General features: G+C 43.6%; 2 protein-coding genes across 2 annotated transcripts; one reads left to right on the plus strand and one right to left on the minus strand.

Annotated features, from left to right (window-relative positions):
- Positions 1-770: 770 nt before the first annotated feature.
- Positions 771-2080, plus strand: LOC310992621 (galactose-specific lectin nattectin-like). The gene is made up of 6 exons (XM_083980723.1): positions 771-795; positions 890-958; positions 1084-1163; positions 1466-1591; positions 1670-1769; positions 1898-2080. Exons 2-6 carry the CDS (start codon positions 910-912, stop codon positions 1966-1968), a joined length of 426 nt encoding a protein of 141 aa, XP_083836849.1. The 5' UTR covers positions 771-795; positions 890-909; the 3' UTR covers positions 1969-2080.
- Positions 2081-3870: 1790 nt separating this feature from the next.
- On the minus strand, positions 3871-17293 carry efemp2a (EGF containing fibulin extracellular matrix protein 2a). The gene is made up of 11 exons (XM_083980707.1): positions 17032-17293; positions 12974-13240; positions 12307-12355; positions 11974-12162; positions 11300-11422; positions 11058-11174; positions 10066-10185; positions 9858-9977; positions 9604-9730; positions 8778-8973; positions 3871-4760 (listed from the first exon to the last, which is right to left on the minus strand). Exons 2-11 carry the CDS (start codon positions 13073-13075, stop codon positions 4599-4601), a joined length of 1305 nt encoding a protein of 434 aa, XP_083836833.1. The 5' UTR covers positions 13076-13240; positions 17032-17293; the 3' UTR covers positions 3871-4598.
- Positions 17294-18784: the final 1491 nt, after the last annotated feature.

An 18784-nucleotide genomic window follows, 5' to 3' on the forward strand; every position in this document is an offset into this window, starting at 1 on the left:
GCATCCATGCTAAACATCTCGGGCCTCAGCTGGAATCGGCTTTGATTTCTGTTTCTTTTTCTTCTGTTGTCCAATGTCTTTTGAATCAGAGCATTTCTGTTTGTGATTGTGGAAGGAAGTTTATTTTCTCTAATAAAGTAATATGTGAATGGCACAGCATGTGATCCTTACTTCAACCTGAAGATGAGAAGGGCGCATGACGTCTGTCCGACTACCCATTTCTCCGACCACCCATTTCTCCGACTCCGACCATACATTTCTTTATTTTTGCGTCATCAGTCCGACCTCCCACTTCTCCGACTTAAGTAGCCCTAACCCTTAACCTTACCCTAAACCTAACCTCAACACTGTAGAATGGGTAGTCGGAGAAATGAGCCGTCGGACTTGTGGGCAGTCGGACTGACGTATGCTCCCCAGATGAGAAGAGATCCACAGTTACAGTGGTTGCATTTTCCCAAATAACCACATGGGGCAGTGTTGAACTCATTTTACACTTTTAAAGTCTGACAAACGACAGGTACAGAGAGCTCCATCATAGGAATGAACAGTGGAGGGTGGATGCTGAGGTCTGATCCGAGTGGTTGCTGAATCACGTCCGTCAACAGGAAACAGGGCTGACAAGGAGAAGAAAACAACAACAAAAAAACAAAACAAAGTCAGCACTTTCTGCCGCCACCTTGCAACATGACCGTGACTCAGAGGTGTTGAGGTGTGTATATAAGAAGAGAGCAGCCTCCTGTCATCACTGCACCATCAGCTGATACCTGAACAAACCTCCTCACATCTACCTGACAGGTACGACTGCTGCTGCTGGTTTCTCTTCTTTCACTGGAGCTGATGCCTCTGCTCTCTCTCTCTCTACATTAACCAACATCTTTTTTTTTCACAGAACAATCGTTGATCTTCAGCATGAAGACTGTCCTGCTCCTCGCTGTTTTCCTCTATGCTGCATCTGCAGGTCAGATCTCACACTCACACTTACACACTTGTGTGGGAGCAATGTTGCCATCTAAAAGACAGTGTGTTTCAGTTTATGTAAAGGTCACTCTCTCTTCCTCCTCTTTCTCTGTGCAACTCGGAAAGCCTGCCCAGATGGCTGGCAACGGCTCGGCTCTCGCTGCTTCGTGTTTGTCAAAGGCCCCAAGTCCTGGTGGGCTGCTAAGGTACGTCTGTCTAACTGCTCTCTGTTGTTACATTCAGACGACCATTAATTGTACAAAGGGTCAACATCAAACACATAGCTCATATTGACTGTGTTATCTTCATCAAAGTTTACAACAGAAACGATCATCTTCACCTAAAGCCTCTGGATAGTGATGATATATGTTGGTAGTTTAGTTTAGTCAGTCACCATCAGTTCATGAGAAGAGGAGCTTTACATTCACATATAAGACAAAAGAGTCATGAAGTGAAGTGAGTTGAGATCTGTTTAGTTTAGTCCCTTTGTTCTTCCTCTGTCCATCAGGATTCCTGCAACACCATTGGAGGTCACCTGGCCTCGGTCACCAACGCCCAAGAGGAAAGATTCCTCCAGCAGATGATAAGGTCAAATGGTGTGGGCGCCGCATGGCTGGGAGGCTTCGTCATCCAGGTATTCATATCCTACGAGCTCAGTCAATCCAGTGACCAAAGACCTCACTTCCTTACCCTGATGTTCTTTGTCTCTCAGGGGACATGGATGTGGGTTGGCGGTGAACGTTTCTCTTTCACCGACTGGTACATCCCCGGGTCCCCCACCGAGTATCCCTGCATTTACCTGGAGAGAGACCGTAAGTCACTTTCTTAGTTTAGATTTTGCAAGTGTGACAGTTGAGGTTCCTGTCACTATGCCTGCTATATTCTGTGGTGTATCAATTTGGTGTTGATGCTATTTTTTCTCTTTTTCATCAAATCTCAGACGGTTGGGCAAACACCCTGCCTGTCTCTGGATTTTCCTTCATCTGCTCCAAGAACGCAAACGGCTGTTAGCATCCATGCTAAACATCTTGGACCTCAGCTGGAATCAGCTTGGATTTCTGCCTCTTTTTCTTCTGTTGTCCATTGTGTTTCCTAAAGATGTTAAAACGTGAATCACTCTGCAACTTTTGAATCAGAGCATTTCTGTTTGTGATTGAAGGACATTTGTTTTCTCTAATAAAGTAATTTGTGAATGGGACAGCGTGTGATCCTTACTTCAACCTGAAGATGATAACATCACTGAAAGAAAAGAGCCACAGTTACAGTGGCTGCATTTTCCCAAATAACCACATGGGGCAGTGTTGAGCTCATCTTATAGACGGGTTTCTTGTGTACAAACAATACTAGGTGCGCGTTCAAGGGGCAAAAGACTGCTTCGGAGTAAACTGATATCAATGTAGATGTCGTATTGTTTGTAGGGCTGCAGCCGATATCCGAGTACTCGAGTACTCGCTCGGCTTGGGCGGTATCCCAGTGCCATTTCACTACTCGGATAATTTGCGTGCATATAAGTCTGTATGTGCAAAACTTTTTAATTTTTTAAAATTTATATTATTTTTTGTTTTATGACACCAGTGCTGCACAGACTCTCGCCGCCTTTAGGACCTTCGGGACCCCAATCCGCCCTTTCAATGGCCTGGAGCCATAATCTTCTTCTTTTTTTGGCAAACGGATGAGATCCCCTCGGTTTATTATACAATTTCCATCCATCTTTTTGTTGGTTTGTGCAGTTAACAGCACAACAACTCCTTGTCCTTTTCGTTTTCTGCTTGACTCCGCTTGTAAATAATGAGAAATGTCCCGCTTTCTGCCCTCTGGCTGTGCGCGCACATCTGCGATGACGTTCCACAGAAACCTGGTCTATACACTCCACAACAAACTTAGCCTACTCAAGTGGAAAAAATTAAAGGTCGAGAGCAGATATCACACTGCAAAGGCCAAATGAATTAATAATTCTGGGGTGTAAACCATTGATAGTAGGCTACCTAACTTTCACCATTTTTTCACCATTTTGTAAATAAAGATTTCTTTAATTTATTAATTGATCACTTTGTCTAAATATCAAATGTTTCAGCTTCCCCAAAGTGATATAGCCTAGTCATAAAACTGTAAAATAGCGCAGTGTAAAATCAAAATATATTCTGTCAAATTAACACAGAAAAGCAGCAAATCCTCACACTGGAGAAGCTGAAACTGGAAAATGTTAAATAACTCATGAATAGTTTTCTGTTTAACAATTATTCAACACATTATTTAAAGGGATACGCCAACATTTTTTGATTTTTCGTTGCCTCACTCCCGAGTCCATGACAAGCAGATAGACATCATCCTTTCGACTGTGCGTGCAGTAACAAGGGAGATACAGGCAGAGCTGGCGCACCGCTAATTAGCTTAGCTTACTTTCACAAAATAAAACACCCGTTGCCCTTTACATACAGAAAAGCATGACGATAGAATTTGTGCTTTTACTTTGAAATAGGAAGCTAACCTACCCTTGATGTAGCTAGCTTGAACCAAAATAAACCGTCTTTGCTTGAACCCTCCGTTTTGACCGATCTCGTCCCGTTACCAGCATTTGACCACTCAAGATGCCTTACTGGAGAGTTTTGTCAGCTCTGAGACGAAGATCGGCCCGCCGGTTTCCGTTTAGAGTTGCTGATGAGTTTCTCTGATGACTTTAGGTGGAGGCAGGCTAACACTACCGATACACGTCCAGCGTTTGAGCTAAGCTAATTAGCGGTGCACCAGCTCTGCCCATATCTCCCTTGTTACTGCACGCACAGTCGAAAGGACATTGGTGTCTATCTGCTTGTCATGGAGGCAAGACACGAAAAAAAAAAGTTGGTGTATCCCTTTAAGCTTTATAATATAGGCTGTTAGGCAGTTTCGCTGTGACACAGATGTAAAGGTATATTGTTTTATTTGGGTTCAAATCTTAGACAAAAAACAAAAGAACAAATTACAACACGATCAGCAACGTGACAATCTGACAAACGACAGGTACAGAGAGCTCCATCATAGGAATGAACAGTGGAGGGTGGATGCTGAGGTCTGATCTGAGTGGTTGCTGAATCACGTCTGTCAACAGTAAACAGGGCTGACAAGGAGAAGGAAAAAAACAACAAAACAAAGTGACAAACTGAATGGAGCTGAAAAATAAGGATGTAAACTGGTGAAAACAGATTAATTTAATGATGCTGAGTGTGACTCACTCCACCTGGTGGCACAGATTTGTTATCACCTTGAACATGTGTGAAGAAAAGAAATCCCTTTGATACACACTGACCACAGAACGAGGCAGCCAACATTTTACCTCAGAAAATTAAAAAAACAAACAATAGAGCCAAGTGAAGGGAACGATCTGATTGGACTAATCATCTTAAGGCTACTCTTTATCTGTGAGACATTACTGCTACATGTATTTGGATATTGTACTGTATGTATATTCTTACACGCAATATGGTGGGGCTTACAAATGTGAGGCTTTCTTTGGACAACTAGGTATAAAAAGCTAAGAGTTTAACATCACAGTGACTGGTTGAACTGCATTGACCACTTCTTATTCTCCTCCTTTGTTTGCATCCATGTGTCTCCACAGCTCTTTCTCTCCATCTTCTCCTTCTTCTCCTCCTCCTTCCTGTTTAGAAGCTGTACGGCCCAACGTAGATGGAGAGTCTGAGGGCGGAGCTGCCATGGTAGCTGAGCAGAGGGTTCACCGACATCATCTCCAGGTCCAACGTGTACTCTCTGGGCCCAGACACGGCGCGGGCCAGCACCAGCATGGCACTGATATTATTGATTTGCTGGGGGAGACAAAGTGTGAGTTTTATGCTTTTCTATACCAACACATATAACGCCTGTTTTGGCATCTAGGGGAGTGTTTTTATAAATCACAAGAGAGGTTAACAAACATATTCACCATAACCTGAGGCCATTTTTGCTTCTATTTGTTAAGGAGTCCTTAATTTACTCTAATGGATGTATTGAGAATGGCCAGTGAGTTACTTTGGTACTAAACAAGCCTAAAATCTCTGAGGCTGTTTGAGATTTCTGAGCATACTGAATCTAAAACATGTTTATCTGCTGTGACTGCTGAGAAGTGAAGAAGAGAATATTAACTATTAACTAGAAAATTTCCTGTTACCTGTGTGTGTTTGTGTGTGGGAGAGGAGTGCGCGCATACACAGGCATGTGTATGTTACCTGTGTGTTTTGGTGTGTGTGTGTGTAACTGTAATCACATGAAGCTACCTGTATGTGTTGGTGTGTGTGGCTCCAGGTGGATTATTTATAAACAAGTTAACGAGCACCAGGTGGATTGGTTAGAAATTTAACGAGCTCTGGCCTGAGGCTCAGAGGTTACCACGGCAACTTGAGGTGGTTGCCAATGACAATAGAGGCCCCCCAGGCTGAGACAGACAGAAATGTCAAGAAAAAGAGTGATTTTCTGCCTCTGCACTGGTCTCGCATTTAGGCTTACTGTGACAAAACAGTAACTCCTATCAGAAAAAAACACAGATCAACAGTGCTGGAAGGACTTCCTGAAAAATTTGGTACGATTTGGTGTTTCTACAGTAAATATTTTGGAGACACTGGCGAGTTTAAAACCGGGGTTCGTTCTGCTTCTCTCAGAAGATCTTTGTACTGGAGTCTGGACTCTAAGTCTCTCTGATCTTTGAGCACATGGTGAGAGAGATAACAAGATTGTCTACAAATTTTTCAGACGATTTCAGACAACTTCTCCCACTCTAAGCGATGATGTCACGCACTCTGACACGAACATTCCATGCAATTCACACTCATTATAATCTCATAATTTCTGAAAAATTGATCATGGTCATTGATCAGAGATTGATCAAAAACTATACAACCTATCAAAACGTGGATTAATACGCCAGTACACAATACTTGTGTCTACTGTTTAAAGTTCAAATGAAGTCTCTAGGTAAAGGTATGCCTGAGCAGTAGACGTTTGTAAAACTCCAATGATTGTTCTTTTTCGCTCTTTTTTTTTCACCCGTCCCATTGACTTCAATGCAAAATTTTACGTCGCGAAAAATTCATAAACTGTTGAGAAAAGTAATAGCACACCGATACCGATCAAGAAGCACGTTTTGATATATAATTTGTAGCAAATCAAAAAACATCCGGAAGATGAAAAATAACTAGAAAAAACATTTCCAAGAATGGAAATGGTGTGAATGCTGAAAGCAATGCTGAATGAGCTGAAGAAATTGTTGAAACAATGCTGAATGAGCTGAAGAAAGAAGAAAGAAAGAAAGAAAGAAAGAAAGAAAGAAAGAAAGAAAGAAAGAAAGAAAGAAAGAAAGAAAGAAAGAAGAAGAAGAAAAGGACAGAAGGAAAGAAAGAAAATGGGAAGGGTAGATGGAGAAAGAAAGAAAGAAAGAAAGAAAGAAAGAAAGAAAGAAAGAAAGAAAGAAAGAAAGAAAGAACAAAAGGACAGAAAGAAAGAAGACACAGAGAGAAGGAAAGAAAAAGGTAAGAAAAACAGAATAATAGAAGATAAAGAGAATAGAGAATGAATGAAAGAGACAGAGGGGTAGTAAGAAAGAAGGAAAGAAATTGGGGTGGATAAATGAAAGAGAGAGATATACAGAGAGCGGTAGAAAGAAAGAAAGAAAGAAAGAAAGAAAGGGGGTAGAAACAAAGAAAGAGAAAAGGAGTAGAAAGAAAGACAGAACAAAAGAAAGAAACAAAGAAGTAAAAAGAAATGGGGTAAAAGAAAGAAAGAAAGAAAGAAAGAAGAAAAAGAGAGAGGGGGATGATAGATAGAAAGAGGTAGATGGATGGATGGATAGAGAGGGAAAGATAGAAAGAAGTTATGTAAAATACAAATGAAGGAGTAAAAGAAAGAAAAAGAGAGAAAAAAAGAGGCAAAGGGTTTATAGATAGATAGATAGATAGATAGATAGATAGATAGATAGATAGATAGATAGATAGATAGATAGATAGATAGATAGATAGATAGATAGATAGATAGATAGATAGATAGATAGATAGATAGATAGAGAGAGAGATAGATAGAGAGATAGATAGATGTTAAAAGCTGCATCCTATGTCCTAGGCTCCACCTGTAATTGTACTACTATTAATAGAGTTGGAAAGACTAAACGTCTGAACTTAAATTCATGAGAAAAATATAAATTGTTGGAGATGTTTACATCAAAAGTATAAAATCATTGAGAGACTGATGAATTTGAGCTGAAAACCTGTGTGTGTGTGTGTGTGTCTGGGTGTGTGAGTCTGACGGTACATGTGCAGAAAGTAAAACTGTTGATAAGCGCCACAGAACTCCTCCCTCCCTAATGATCTGATTGATTACACCTGTGTGGCAGCCTGCCCTCAGAAGTTACCATGACGACTCAACTAACTGCTTACATTTTACTGTGTGGAACAGTGTTGTGTTTGTGTGTTTGTTTGTTTGTGTATGTGTGCATGTGTGACTGTGTGTGAGTATCTGTGTGTGTCTGTCTGTGTGAGTGTGATGCCTGTGTTTGTGCGTGGACATCCTCTGTCAGTCTGGTTTATCATGTGTGTGTGTGGGGCTGTGTTTAAAAACATCTTAACGAGCGGCCAGGCTGCACCTGCACTGTTCTATTTATAGACGTTGATAACGAGCTGGCCGCTACAGCTGGCCACTGCACTACACAGAGCAGAGCAGAGCAGAGAGATTTGAGCTCTGAGCAGCTTCTGAAAACAGCAATTAAAAAGAGAACCGTACCTTTTATCAGAATGTGGCCATGACTACTGGGGCAAGGAGACCTTCCTGAGCACATTGATGTGCATTAAATGTTTGTAGGGCAAAAACTTTTCTCAGGGTCGCAAGGTAGAAAAGGGGGGCATTTCTGTTTTTCTAAAAAAAATCAGCTCCTACTTTTATATTGAAGTGGATGAGCCACTGGAGCGGGTCTAGCTGCACAATTAGGCTCATAGAGACAATTCTGTAAGTCTGTCTGCTGTTTTGAACACATCAAATGAGACACGACAAGTGTGGCTACAAACCAGTGAGGAAATCATGTGTCTAGAGTTTAATTTGTGGCAGTGCTGGCAATTTATCCAGAAAAAATCCTGAATGTTTTTTCGATCCCTCTCACTCTAGCGATGATGTCACTCACTCTAAGCCCTGCTCGTTAGACGCAACACACACCCATTATAAAGCTGGATTTTGTCAAAAAACTTAATGATTTTAAAGCGGCCAAATATCAGAAACTGTTGAAGATATCAATAAGCTGAGTCATAGAGGAATACTTAAAAAGTTTGTCTACAGCTCAGAATTTGAATGAAGTCTCTAGCTGAAAGTATGTGGACACTTTAAAGGCTGAAAGAAGTAAGAAGATTTGAAGAGTTTCAAGACCGTTCCAATGCATTCTCTATGGGGAAAAAAAAATCTGAAATAGTTGAATATTGCAAAAAGTATGAATAGTTGAAAAGAGAAAAGACATAGCACACCTGTCCCGAAAAGGCTGAACATTTTGATATTTGAATTGTTGAAATAGCACAAAGTATGAAGGACTAGTTAAATGCCGAAGAAAGGCAGAAAATGGCCGAACCGAATAACAATAGTGTGAATGCTTCCAGCATTCACACTAATTAGAAAAAATCCACACAATAACAGTAGTGATCGGTGCGTTGGCCCTTGGCCCTAATAAACTAATTAATGCGAAGTATTCAATCTTTAATAAATATCTTAATAAATATCTTTTTCTTCTCTCTGTTTATCTATGTAACCCTGACACTCAGATATAGTTTCTGAAACAATGACCATCTAAGCTCCCCTTCATGCTCTGTAACACTTCTCACCCTGATGTAGAAGTCTCCGTTATCATCACCGGAGCTGATGCGGAAAGTGTTGTAAGCCCCCGGAGAGACGCTGGTGGCCTGAATCTGGAAGATGTCGGAGGGGACGGTTCGCTCCGAGGTGATGGTCATGTAGCGGTGGACGATGGAGAAAGGAAGATCTCGACAGGCGGGCTTGCTGACGGGACACACACAGCGGCTGGACACACACACACAATGGAGGAAAAGGTCAGAATGATTTGGATCTCTTATCTTTCTTTTCTTCTTTGTTCTTTTACTTTGTTTTGTCTGTTTTTGTGGTTCTTGTTTGTCATTATTTTACATCTTCTTGTTTCATAGCTTGTGCCCCTGAACCCTTTGCCCTCTTCAATAATCCATCCACCTTAGTAGTAAAACATCAGTAGTAATTCATAAATCACCCAGCAGAGGGAGTGATATGACTGAGATTGAAAATCTCCTTAAATCTTAACAAATTGAACAGTAGCCATTTTTCCCCCATGTTTTTCTAAAACATTTTATAACATTTTATACTAGCAAATCCTCTGGGATATGTTAATAGTGACCCACACCTGTTACCAATCCAACACTTGTTCACAACTGTAATAGTTTTCTTATTGCACTGGACCGTTTTCAAAAGAGAAGGTTGCAGAGTTGGACCCATACGTGGAAAAAGTAATTGGGGTAATCTCGCAGTTCGAGCCATACTCAATACAGGGGCTGATTATATTCTGACTTGAAGGCCAACACATATTTGAGTAATTGGGAAAAGGTGTGTGAGAGTGTGTGTTTGTGTACAAGCACACTCCGGCTTTCACAAGGTGTCACTCACTTCTCAGACACCTGGACGTATGGGTCCTGGCAACGTTTGGCGTCCACACACTGGTATCGTCCGTGGATGTTCACACACGTCTGCGACTCGGTACACTGGTGTTCACCTGTTTCACATTCGTTTATATCTGCGGAGGGAAAACCAGCTTCTTGTGATTGTGTTTAGAGCGAACAGGAACAGAGCATGAATGCGTACTGACTCACACAGTGTGGGGGTGTTAGTTTCTGGGAGGAAATGGAGGCAGGTGTGCTTACCCTGACATAGTCTGGTCCCGAGCAGCTGGTATCCTTCAGGGCAAACGCAGGAGAACTTGCCTGGTTCGTTAACACACTGGTACTGGCACAGGTAACTGGAGTAGCTGCACTCGTCGATGTCTGTCAAGATGCATGTTCAGGTTTCATTAGCTGTGCACCATCAGAGACAGAGACTGACACAGACAGACAGACAGAGAGCGTCTCTCACCGTTACAGGCGAAGCCATCAGGCCCCAGCTCGTAGCCCTGGTCACAGCGGCAGAGGAAGGTGCCATATGTGTTGTAACACCTCTGAGAGCAGGGGGCACCCATGTCACATTCATTCACGTCTGAAAAAGGAGGCAATGCAGGTTTGATTGTACTCTGTGGACGTGACATTTAAATGTTGCTTAAAGTTGTCGTAACTTTTGCGAGACAACAGACTGGAAAGAGAAAACACACCCCCGAAAACTTTTATAGGTTCTGGATCAAAAACCTAGAACTGAAGGCAGAGGTCAGAAATAAAAGCTCCAACTACATTTAAAGCCCCTGAAAAACACATTTCCTCAGTCGGCTTATTACTATAAATGACTCAGTCCAACATGAACTGTTTTACTGCCAGAGCTGAAACACTTCTGGTTTCTCCACCAGGAGATTTCTGTTTTTCCCACTGGTTTATACTGAGGTGATGTCAGAGGTACGTCTGCTACAGTTCAAATTAACAATAATAAATCAATATGTAATGATAGTCAGGGGTCTGGTGTAACTGTTGGCAGGAAACCGTCAATCAAATGTGATCAAACTGCAACTGATGAAGCAGATTAGGTCATTTTATTTTTCTATTAACGTAATTAGAAACGTTCTGGATGGCTTTTGTTTTTGTCAGGCACATGACAAATATATTTGTAAAGCAGTGAGTTGGAGTTGTTGTAGTAGTAAGAGGTGAGCTTTGTTTCCAGTGAAATAATGAAAGAGCTAGTTTTTTGTATTTGAGGTAATAAAAATATTACTTAGGCTACTCCACTTAAAATATTGTAAACTACATTTATATAACAGCTTTGGTTCCTCGTTTGTTTCCGATTTCCAATTATACACACAAAATATCCTGTATAATCTTGTTAACTTGTTATTATGCATTGTTCATTGCAGCCTCAGTTAGTAAACTGAAAACAACATATTGGAGCAGTGCAACTCTCTCATTATTGGTTCACTGATCACTCACCAACACAGGATCGGTTGTTTCCTGCGATCTGGAAACCGGGTTCACACTGGCAGGAGAAGGAGCCGGGGACGTTAACACAGCGATGTTGGCAGTATCTGTACCTGCACTCGTCGATGTCTGACGGAGAGGAATGAGAGTTGATTTAGCTCGCTGCTGCAGCTGTAATCCACTTCACCACAGGCCATGGCAGTAGAAGTGTGTCTTCTCTATATTAGTTAGAGTATAAATTCACACTATCTCACCTATACACTCTGTGCCAACCTTGCGGTAACCGTCCGGGCACTGGCAGGTGAAGGCCCCCAGTGTGTTGATGCACTGCTGGCTGGGCTGGCAGTCGTGTTCGTCTCGCTCACACTCATCAACATCTGTGTTTGTGGGGGTGAAGTGAAACAGGGAAGACGCACGTGAGGAACCGCTGCACGACAAACGACCTCACTCGGCCTGACTTGACTAATGCACCGTGATTGGTTAGAGGGGAAACGGTGGCGGCTCCGCTCCCCTCGTTTGCCCCCGGCAGTTAAGACTGACACATCATGTTGAGTCATATTTGCTGTCTCATGCGGACCCAGATGACTTTGCCTCCGGGTCGAGTAGGTTTCTCTGCTCTGAAAACACAGCAGCTGTTGTGGTGTGAAATCTTCCACATTCCTACGCTGTCTATCTGCCCTCCTTCCCTCCCTCCCTCCCTCCCTTCCTCCTTCCCTCCCTTGGACTCGCACTTACTCACACCCACACAGATTGCAGCAACACGCTGCCTCCAGTCACAACACCTGCTACGGCCACCTGTCCCTCACGATCTGTGGCCGTCGTCAATAAATTTACACAATTACACACACAAACATACTTAATGATCAGTCATCCTGCTGCCACCTGTCCACCCTTAACCCCCCAAGACTCACAAAAACCAGACACCCACCCACACAGCTGTCTCCCTGGGGCTCGTAGCCCAGAGGGCAGGGGTTAAAGGCCTCCGTTGGCACAATTTGGGGCTCTGGAGCTGGGATGACTGACGCAGAGCGAGGGAGGCACAGGTACCCTCCATAGTGGTTGAAGCACTTCATCTCCCCTTTGCAGGCATCTGGAATGGTCTCACACTCGTTTATGTCTGACGGGAGAGATAGAGGCAGATATTTAATTACCGAAATCAGAAAAAACACAGCGCAGGGCTTGGAGAGGGCAATCAAAGCTGTTACTGTACAAACAAATTAGGCGTTGAGGTGGAATAAGAGCAGGTAAGAGAGAGCTTTACCTTTGCAGTGCTCAGTCTGAGGGTCCCAGTGATACCCATCTGTGCATTCCTACAAAAAGCGGCAGAGAGAAAAAGAGAGTGTGAGAAAGCAGCGGAAAGAAAGATGTGAATAGTCCCTCTGAGTAAAAGTTGCATAATATATTCATAATACATAATAAATTCCCCAGTAGTGGGATATAAAAAAAGAAACAGAGGACAGAGAAACCTGTTTCCTCTGTATTCATGCAGGAGCGCTGGGCCAAAAAGACAAGAAGTCTGCTGCTGTTAGAGGAAGTATGACATTTTAAACTGCTTTCCTTAGGCCAAATGTCACTTCAAAAACAAAGACTGGAAGGCCACTGTTTGGAAAAAGGGTCATTATCATTCTGGGAAGAAAATATATTGCCGTGAGCAGCATGGAAAGAAAAGGCGAGGGCCTAAAGAAACATGGAATTAAAACTAAAATTACCCCCAGTTAGGAGTACTATAAAATGCTGGAGGTGGTGGAAAACAGCTGTGGAATATTAAATGAGAGGTAACGGAGAGGATCGGAGGCCAAATGTTCAACATAAAGGAGATGTGACATCACCTGACAGGTGTGATATCTAATAAAAGAGAAGATGCAAAGGAAAAGAAGGAGTGAGAGAGAGGAGAAGAGAAGGAGGGAGAGCGATCCATCCATCCTTACCGTGTAGGTGTCACTTTCTGTAGCTGGCTGTGAAATAGCACTGCGGAGGAGCACGGACACACATAGGCACACGCACAAGTTTGACACACAAGCACCCTGCATACTAATGCATTAATTGGTGGGAGACGGGACAGGAACACACGTACAACATGCACACAGGCAAAAACACACACGCACGCACGCACGCACGCACACACAACTGTCAGACAGGTAGCAGTGCTTCGAAGACCAGACGCTGTGATGTACAGAGCAGCCAGGAAGTGGTATCTGTGTAGACAGAGAGAGAGAGAGAGAGAGAGAGAGAGAGAGAGAGAGAGAGAGAGAGAGAGAGAGAGAGAGAGAGAGAGAGAGGTGGAAAAAAGACATAAAAATAGACGACATTACAAATCACAAAAATTGTTTGATTCAGTGTTGACACACACTGGCGCTGCTGACCGTTTCCCACAGCTGAAGTGGATAAATCAACTTGAAGAAGAAGAAGAAAAAAAAACTCCAAAGTCAATTTTTAAGTAGTCAGTCAGAGTACAAACAGTCGGGGTCTTGGACTCGGTTCACTGTTTGTCAACTAAACAGTTCCCCCTTGATCGCAGCAAGAATAAATGGAATAAATCACTGGCAGGTAAAAACATAAACATCGTGACGTACTCCATCCTTCAGCTGAAAATAACAAAGTCAACATCACAGAAATACTTTCATATTAGCTGCTCACAGAAAGGCCTCTGTGTCTGCAGACTGGCACACTGCAGCCCAGAGGAATGATCGTCTCGCTGAGCGCTGCCTCCACAGGTTCACTTCACTGTGTCTCAGCGTCGGCGGGAGGCTCATAAACCCTGACTGTTGCTCACATGTTTTACAGAAGCATCTCTCGCTCTTGTTTCTTAGATTTAACTAAAACGTTAGATTTCCTCCTTAGATGCTGTGTTGTGTGTCTCTGCAGTGTAAGAGGACACCTGCCTTTGTCACTGCAGTAAACGTACTTTCCATCTGTGGTACCTTATGCAACCAAAGTTTGACACTTATGAAACGTATGATTCACTTATAAAATATGATGTATTGTCATGGATTAAAGGCCCAGAGGTGTTTCCAGATATAAATCTGGTTAGAGCTGCTCAGGTGTTTATATGAGGTCACCGAAAATAATGATAATCCTGCAACATGTCCTGGAGCAAAACTAATAAAAGAAAAAAGAATGTGGTTAAAAATGCATGTAAGATGAAAATATAATAATTCTTCAGGACATTTGAAATCATCATTCAACAGAACATTTTCAGATTGAGGTATTGCTATTTTTACTCAAAGGTCTGAGTTGTTCCACCACCGCTGGTCTTTTCTGCCATGTTCTGTATAGTGCAGTGTGTTTCTGAAAGTAGTTTTACAGTGTATTATATGTGCTCCGTGCTCTGAAGGACTTGGCTTTTCTCCCAGCAGAGACACAACCATCCCTCAGTTAATGTTCCTGGAGAGAGGCTATAAGTGTTTCAGCTGACTCCAAGCAAAAACAAATCACTTATTCCAGCTCTCATAGACAAAAAGACTGTGAAGTGAAGGTTTAAGAAACACACACACGCACTCACATTCGTTTGCAACGTCAGTGTGACAGGAAAGTTATAACCACCGCCTGTCTACGTGCATACACACACATGCCCTGATATAAACTCCAGAGGCCTCGGTTACAGGCACTGCTCATTGTTGTATTTCACATCGAGACAAACAGAAGTCCGCAGGGTGACGTGGATACCCGCAGATACTCGCCGGATGACATCACGGGAGCCATTTGCGTGACCCTCGCGTGGTGAGAAGCAGCAAAACATGCCTTCGCCCCGACGGTAACACATACCACGGTGCAATCAGACGACCACAGTACGTGACCTCTCTGAACCGGCCCGAGCAGCCGCTCTCGAACCAGCAAGAATGCTGCCCAGAAAAACCACCCAAAAACAAACTGACCACCAGTCCGGGGTCCAGTCACTCACTGGCTACTGAGTGTGGGCAGCAGGGATGCATGGGTGTTGCCCCTGCTGCCGCGTGAGATCAAGTGGCGGTGGACCTCTGGAATGCCCGTGGCAAGGATGTGGGCGCCGGTTCTCAGCTGGGATGCCCTGCCACGGCAGAGGTTCCCAGAGTATCAGGTTCTGGGAAACCCCCCATGGTTCACATAAGAGGGGGCAGCTGGTGCCAAATCTCCAGCCACCGCTGCCCCCAACTTCTCATCTCTCTCCTCGTTGTGTAGGAGGACGTCGGAGAATGTGTCCCCGGTGCAGAAGTTCATGGTGTGGGTTTGGACGAAGAGACACAGGTTCACTGTAGCACCAGCTCGCTCGCTCGCCAACACTGCTGCTGCTGCTGCTGGACAACACCTGCTGTGTGTCATGATGTTCACATTACCTGAACTGATAAAATGATATGAATCAAATGTAATTACAAGGGGAAAGTGATGAAATCAATTAGCTGAAATTCATCAATTCTGATAATTCAAGCAAAGATGCATCAAATTCAAGTTCCAGCATCTCAATCTTGAATACTTGCTCATTTCTTTATGCCAGTAAGCCTAAGGTATTCATAAGTTGAACTCATAGTTGAACAGAACGATCATCACCTTGAACTTCAGGCTACTTTTTTTTTTTTACTATTTCTTGACATTTTAAACACCAAATTATTCACCAAGATAGCAAGAGATAAGAGAGGAATCAATAAATAGTTGTTATCTTCTGCAGATACGCTTCATACCTCAGAAAACATCTGCTGCACAGTTTATTCACATGACCTCTCATGATAAAATAATTATAATCTAATATAAATACCATTTGGAGCTCTTCTTGGCCTCGGTATAACAGCAGGCTGACCCATTTTTTAAGATTCACGCAGTCAGCACAAGTTAGAAAGCAAAATGTCAGGCGGCTTATAAAACTGACCACATAGGGACCAGGAAAAACACACAGTTGGACCACACACACACACATACGCACGCACACACACAGTCTCACACACACACTGCAGGATGGTCATGTCTTGTAGTGTATACATAACTCGCTTTGTGTTGTTCTGCTCGGCGGCGCGTGGAGCAGCCTGTGAACATGGTGGCCCAGCGCACTCCAGCTGCGCTCTGTTACCATTGTGGCAGTGAACCCTCACAATCAGGGAGTCTCCGTCTCACACACACACACACACACACAGAGACTCACACACACGGCCTCGCTGCTGCTCTGAGTGTCTCCACAGTCAGTGAGGGAGAGTGGCCTGCAGGAGATATTCACACACTGCGTCCATGCTGCTCTTGCTCGCTCTGTTAAGACGGTAAAGTCAAAGGACTGTGATGTATCAGCATATACAGACAATGTGGCACTAGATGATGGGATTTGGGGAACTGTGCTCCTTCCTGTGGCCTTTAAAATCCCACTTGAGTCATTGCAGAGGTGGCAGGGCTGTCACATGTTAGCTATTAGGAGGAACTGTGTAAACTGTGATAAAACGCTCTGTCAAACAGAAGTTGGGCGGCTTCCTACGCCGTCTGTGATGCTATCAGGGTTTTCAGATTGTTTCTGTGTGTGTTGGATGCTGGCACCTGTTCCTCTTGTTCCAAAGAAGCTGCTGCTTTCTCTCAGAAATATTCATTGTCTCCCTTCCTGTAGTTTTCCCCCCCTCGGTGACTAACAAAACTTGAGATTGTGACACTGACTTAGAAAGCTGTACAAGAGGGATGAGATGGAAGAATTTTGCAATATACTGTACAATAATGCCTTGTGACTCACTGCCTCTCTTCCTGTCTACCCCCCTATTACAGTCTCAAACACGGAGCCAAGAAGCAAACTACACAGACAGTGTGCCACATTATCTTGGCTCTCTTGTGAGGAGCCAAGTGGAGCTGGGAGAGCAGAGCAAGACGAGCAGAGCAGCGGTGTAACTGTGACGTGTATGGCCCGTACCAGAAAAGTGGGTAAGAGGTACATCTCTATACTCTCGCAAAACATGATATAAGTCGTCCATCGGCTCCCTGCTGGACACACAAACTTCATCTTAGATTTGATTAAGGAGTTAAAAGAAACAGACGGGAAACTCACATATGAAGCTTTTCTTTTTTTTCTTTCTTTTTCTTTCCGCTGGGTCTTCAGTCTCTTCAGTGTCCAGTCTCTGAGCGGTGTGTCCTCCTCCTCCTCCTGCTGCTGCTGCTGCTGGCTGGCTGGCTGGCTGCTGTCGTCCCGGCTTAGGTGGCGAACAGAAGTGGTCCCTTAAAGTCCTGCTGCCTGTGTGACCCTGAGAGAGTGAGTGGGGAGACCGACAGCTGCAGCAGCTGAACACATGCAGAGGGAGGGAGGGAGAGAGAGAGAGAGAGAGAGAGAGAGAGCAAGCGAGAGAGGAAGAGACTTAGAGGAGGGAGAGAGAGAGAGAGAGAGAGAGAGAGACAGCCCATTCTTACCCCCCCTCTGGCCCCCTGCACTGCCATCCTCCGCTCTCCAAACCCCCTCTCTCTGACCCCCCAGGATGCAAATTCCTGGTCTGTGGCCCAAATTCCAAAATTCCAAATCCGTCCAAATCGCAGGCGGAACAACAACTCACAGATTCACACACACACACACACACACACACACACACACACACACATACACACATGCCCCCCCATCTTCCCTAACCAATGCCCCCTCTTACTGGTCCCACAACACACCTGGTTTCATTTAGACTAAAACCCCCGCAAAAGCCCCAAGCTCTCTCTCCCACCCTTTCCCTCCCTCCCTCCCTCCCTTTTCCCATTTTACCCCCCATCTATCTATACTTCCCCCCCCTCCCCGTCTTGTCCTCTTTATTTTATTTTTTTTTCCATAAAGCGACTAAAGCCCTCGCTCTCGTCCAATCTGACATGCAGGATATTTATAGCCGGGGAAAGAGAGAGAGAGAGAGAAGTTAATGGAATGTGGACAAAAATTAGAGAGTGGAGGAGACGAGAGAGAGAGAGAGTGGAGACCTACTCGGAAAATTTGTTCGCCTATTTCTCAGAGTAAACTGGTGACGCTTTGGGGATAAAGTACTGAAAACCAACCTTCGAACTTTACTGCCGTGTGTTTGTATGTGACTAATCCATTACTGCACTTGGAATCATTTCCGGCTGTTTTTTTGTTTTTTGTTTTTCCTGTACAAAAATTTGCAGTCTGTTATGTTGCAAACTGTTTAAGATGTTGCTTAATCTACGTTAGTCTTTCTGGTTTAAGTCAATCGTGACTCAACTCAAAGTCAAACCTCAAAGGTCACCCCCCCGTGCTTCTCACAAAAATAAAAGCCTTTTCAAAATTAAATGAGCAGCATCCACATTAGGGTAATTGCTAGCTTCTTTCCAAGCCACTTAAGAAATGCATCACCCATTACAAAATGATTGCCTGCATTAAAGTTTACAACCAAGTATATTTTAATAGACATACAAGTAGTAAAGCACATTCACGCTTTTATTTAAATTGATAGCAGCTATTAATGTTTTTTTTTATCCTGCTCTTTCAAAATAAACCTCCAGCGTGTGGGTTTAAAAACCTTTACTCGGCCTCTGTTTATCTGTGCTGCTGTGTGTCTAGGTGGTGGCAGAGATGGCAGCTGTCAATACAGGGGGTATTGTGAAAAGTCACACTGTCAACCCCGTTAAATGGACCAACTGTGCCCCCCGTGGTTGGTCCCTTATTCCCATGGCCACACACAGACGCCACACACAAACACACACACACACATCTCAATTCATGACACATAATCTGCTGTCATTATTTAAAATCTAAAATGCTGATACAGTTCCTCTCCTTCCGTCTCTTATCTCCATCCAGAACCGACAAGATCGGC

The sequence above is a fragment of the Trachurus trachurus genome, assembly GCF_905171665.1.
Source record: "Trachurus trachurus genome assembly, chromosome: 10".
NCBI lineage: Eukaryota > Metazoa > Chordata > Actinopteri > Carangiformes > Carangidae > Trachurus > Trachurus trachurus.

Coding starts and splice junctions, on each gene's coding strand:
- LOC310992621 (XM_083980723.1), top strand. CDS start 910: ATGAAGACTGTCCTGCTCCTCGCTGTTTTCCTCTATGCTGCATCTGCA. Junction 959..1,083: donor CCTCTATGCTGCATCTGCAG/GTCAGATCTCAC, acceptor CAACTCGGAAAG/CCTGCCCAGATGGCTGGCAA. Junction 1,592..1,669: donor TGGGAGGCTTCGTCATCCAG/GTATTCATATCC, acceptor TTTGTCTCTCAG/GGGACATGGATGTGGGTTGG.
- efemp2a (XM_083980707.1), bottom strand. CDS start 13,075: ATGCAGGGTGCTTGTGTGTCAAACTTGTGCGTGTGCCTATGTGTGTCC. Junction 8,974..9,603: donor TACGTCCAGGTGTCTGAGAA/GTGAGTGACACC, acceptor GTGTGTGTCCAG/CCGCTGTGTGTGTCCCGTCA. Junction 4,761..8,777: donor ACGGAGACTTCTACATCAGG/GTGAGAAGTGTT, acceptor TGTCTCCCCCAG/CAAATCAATAATATCAGTGC.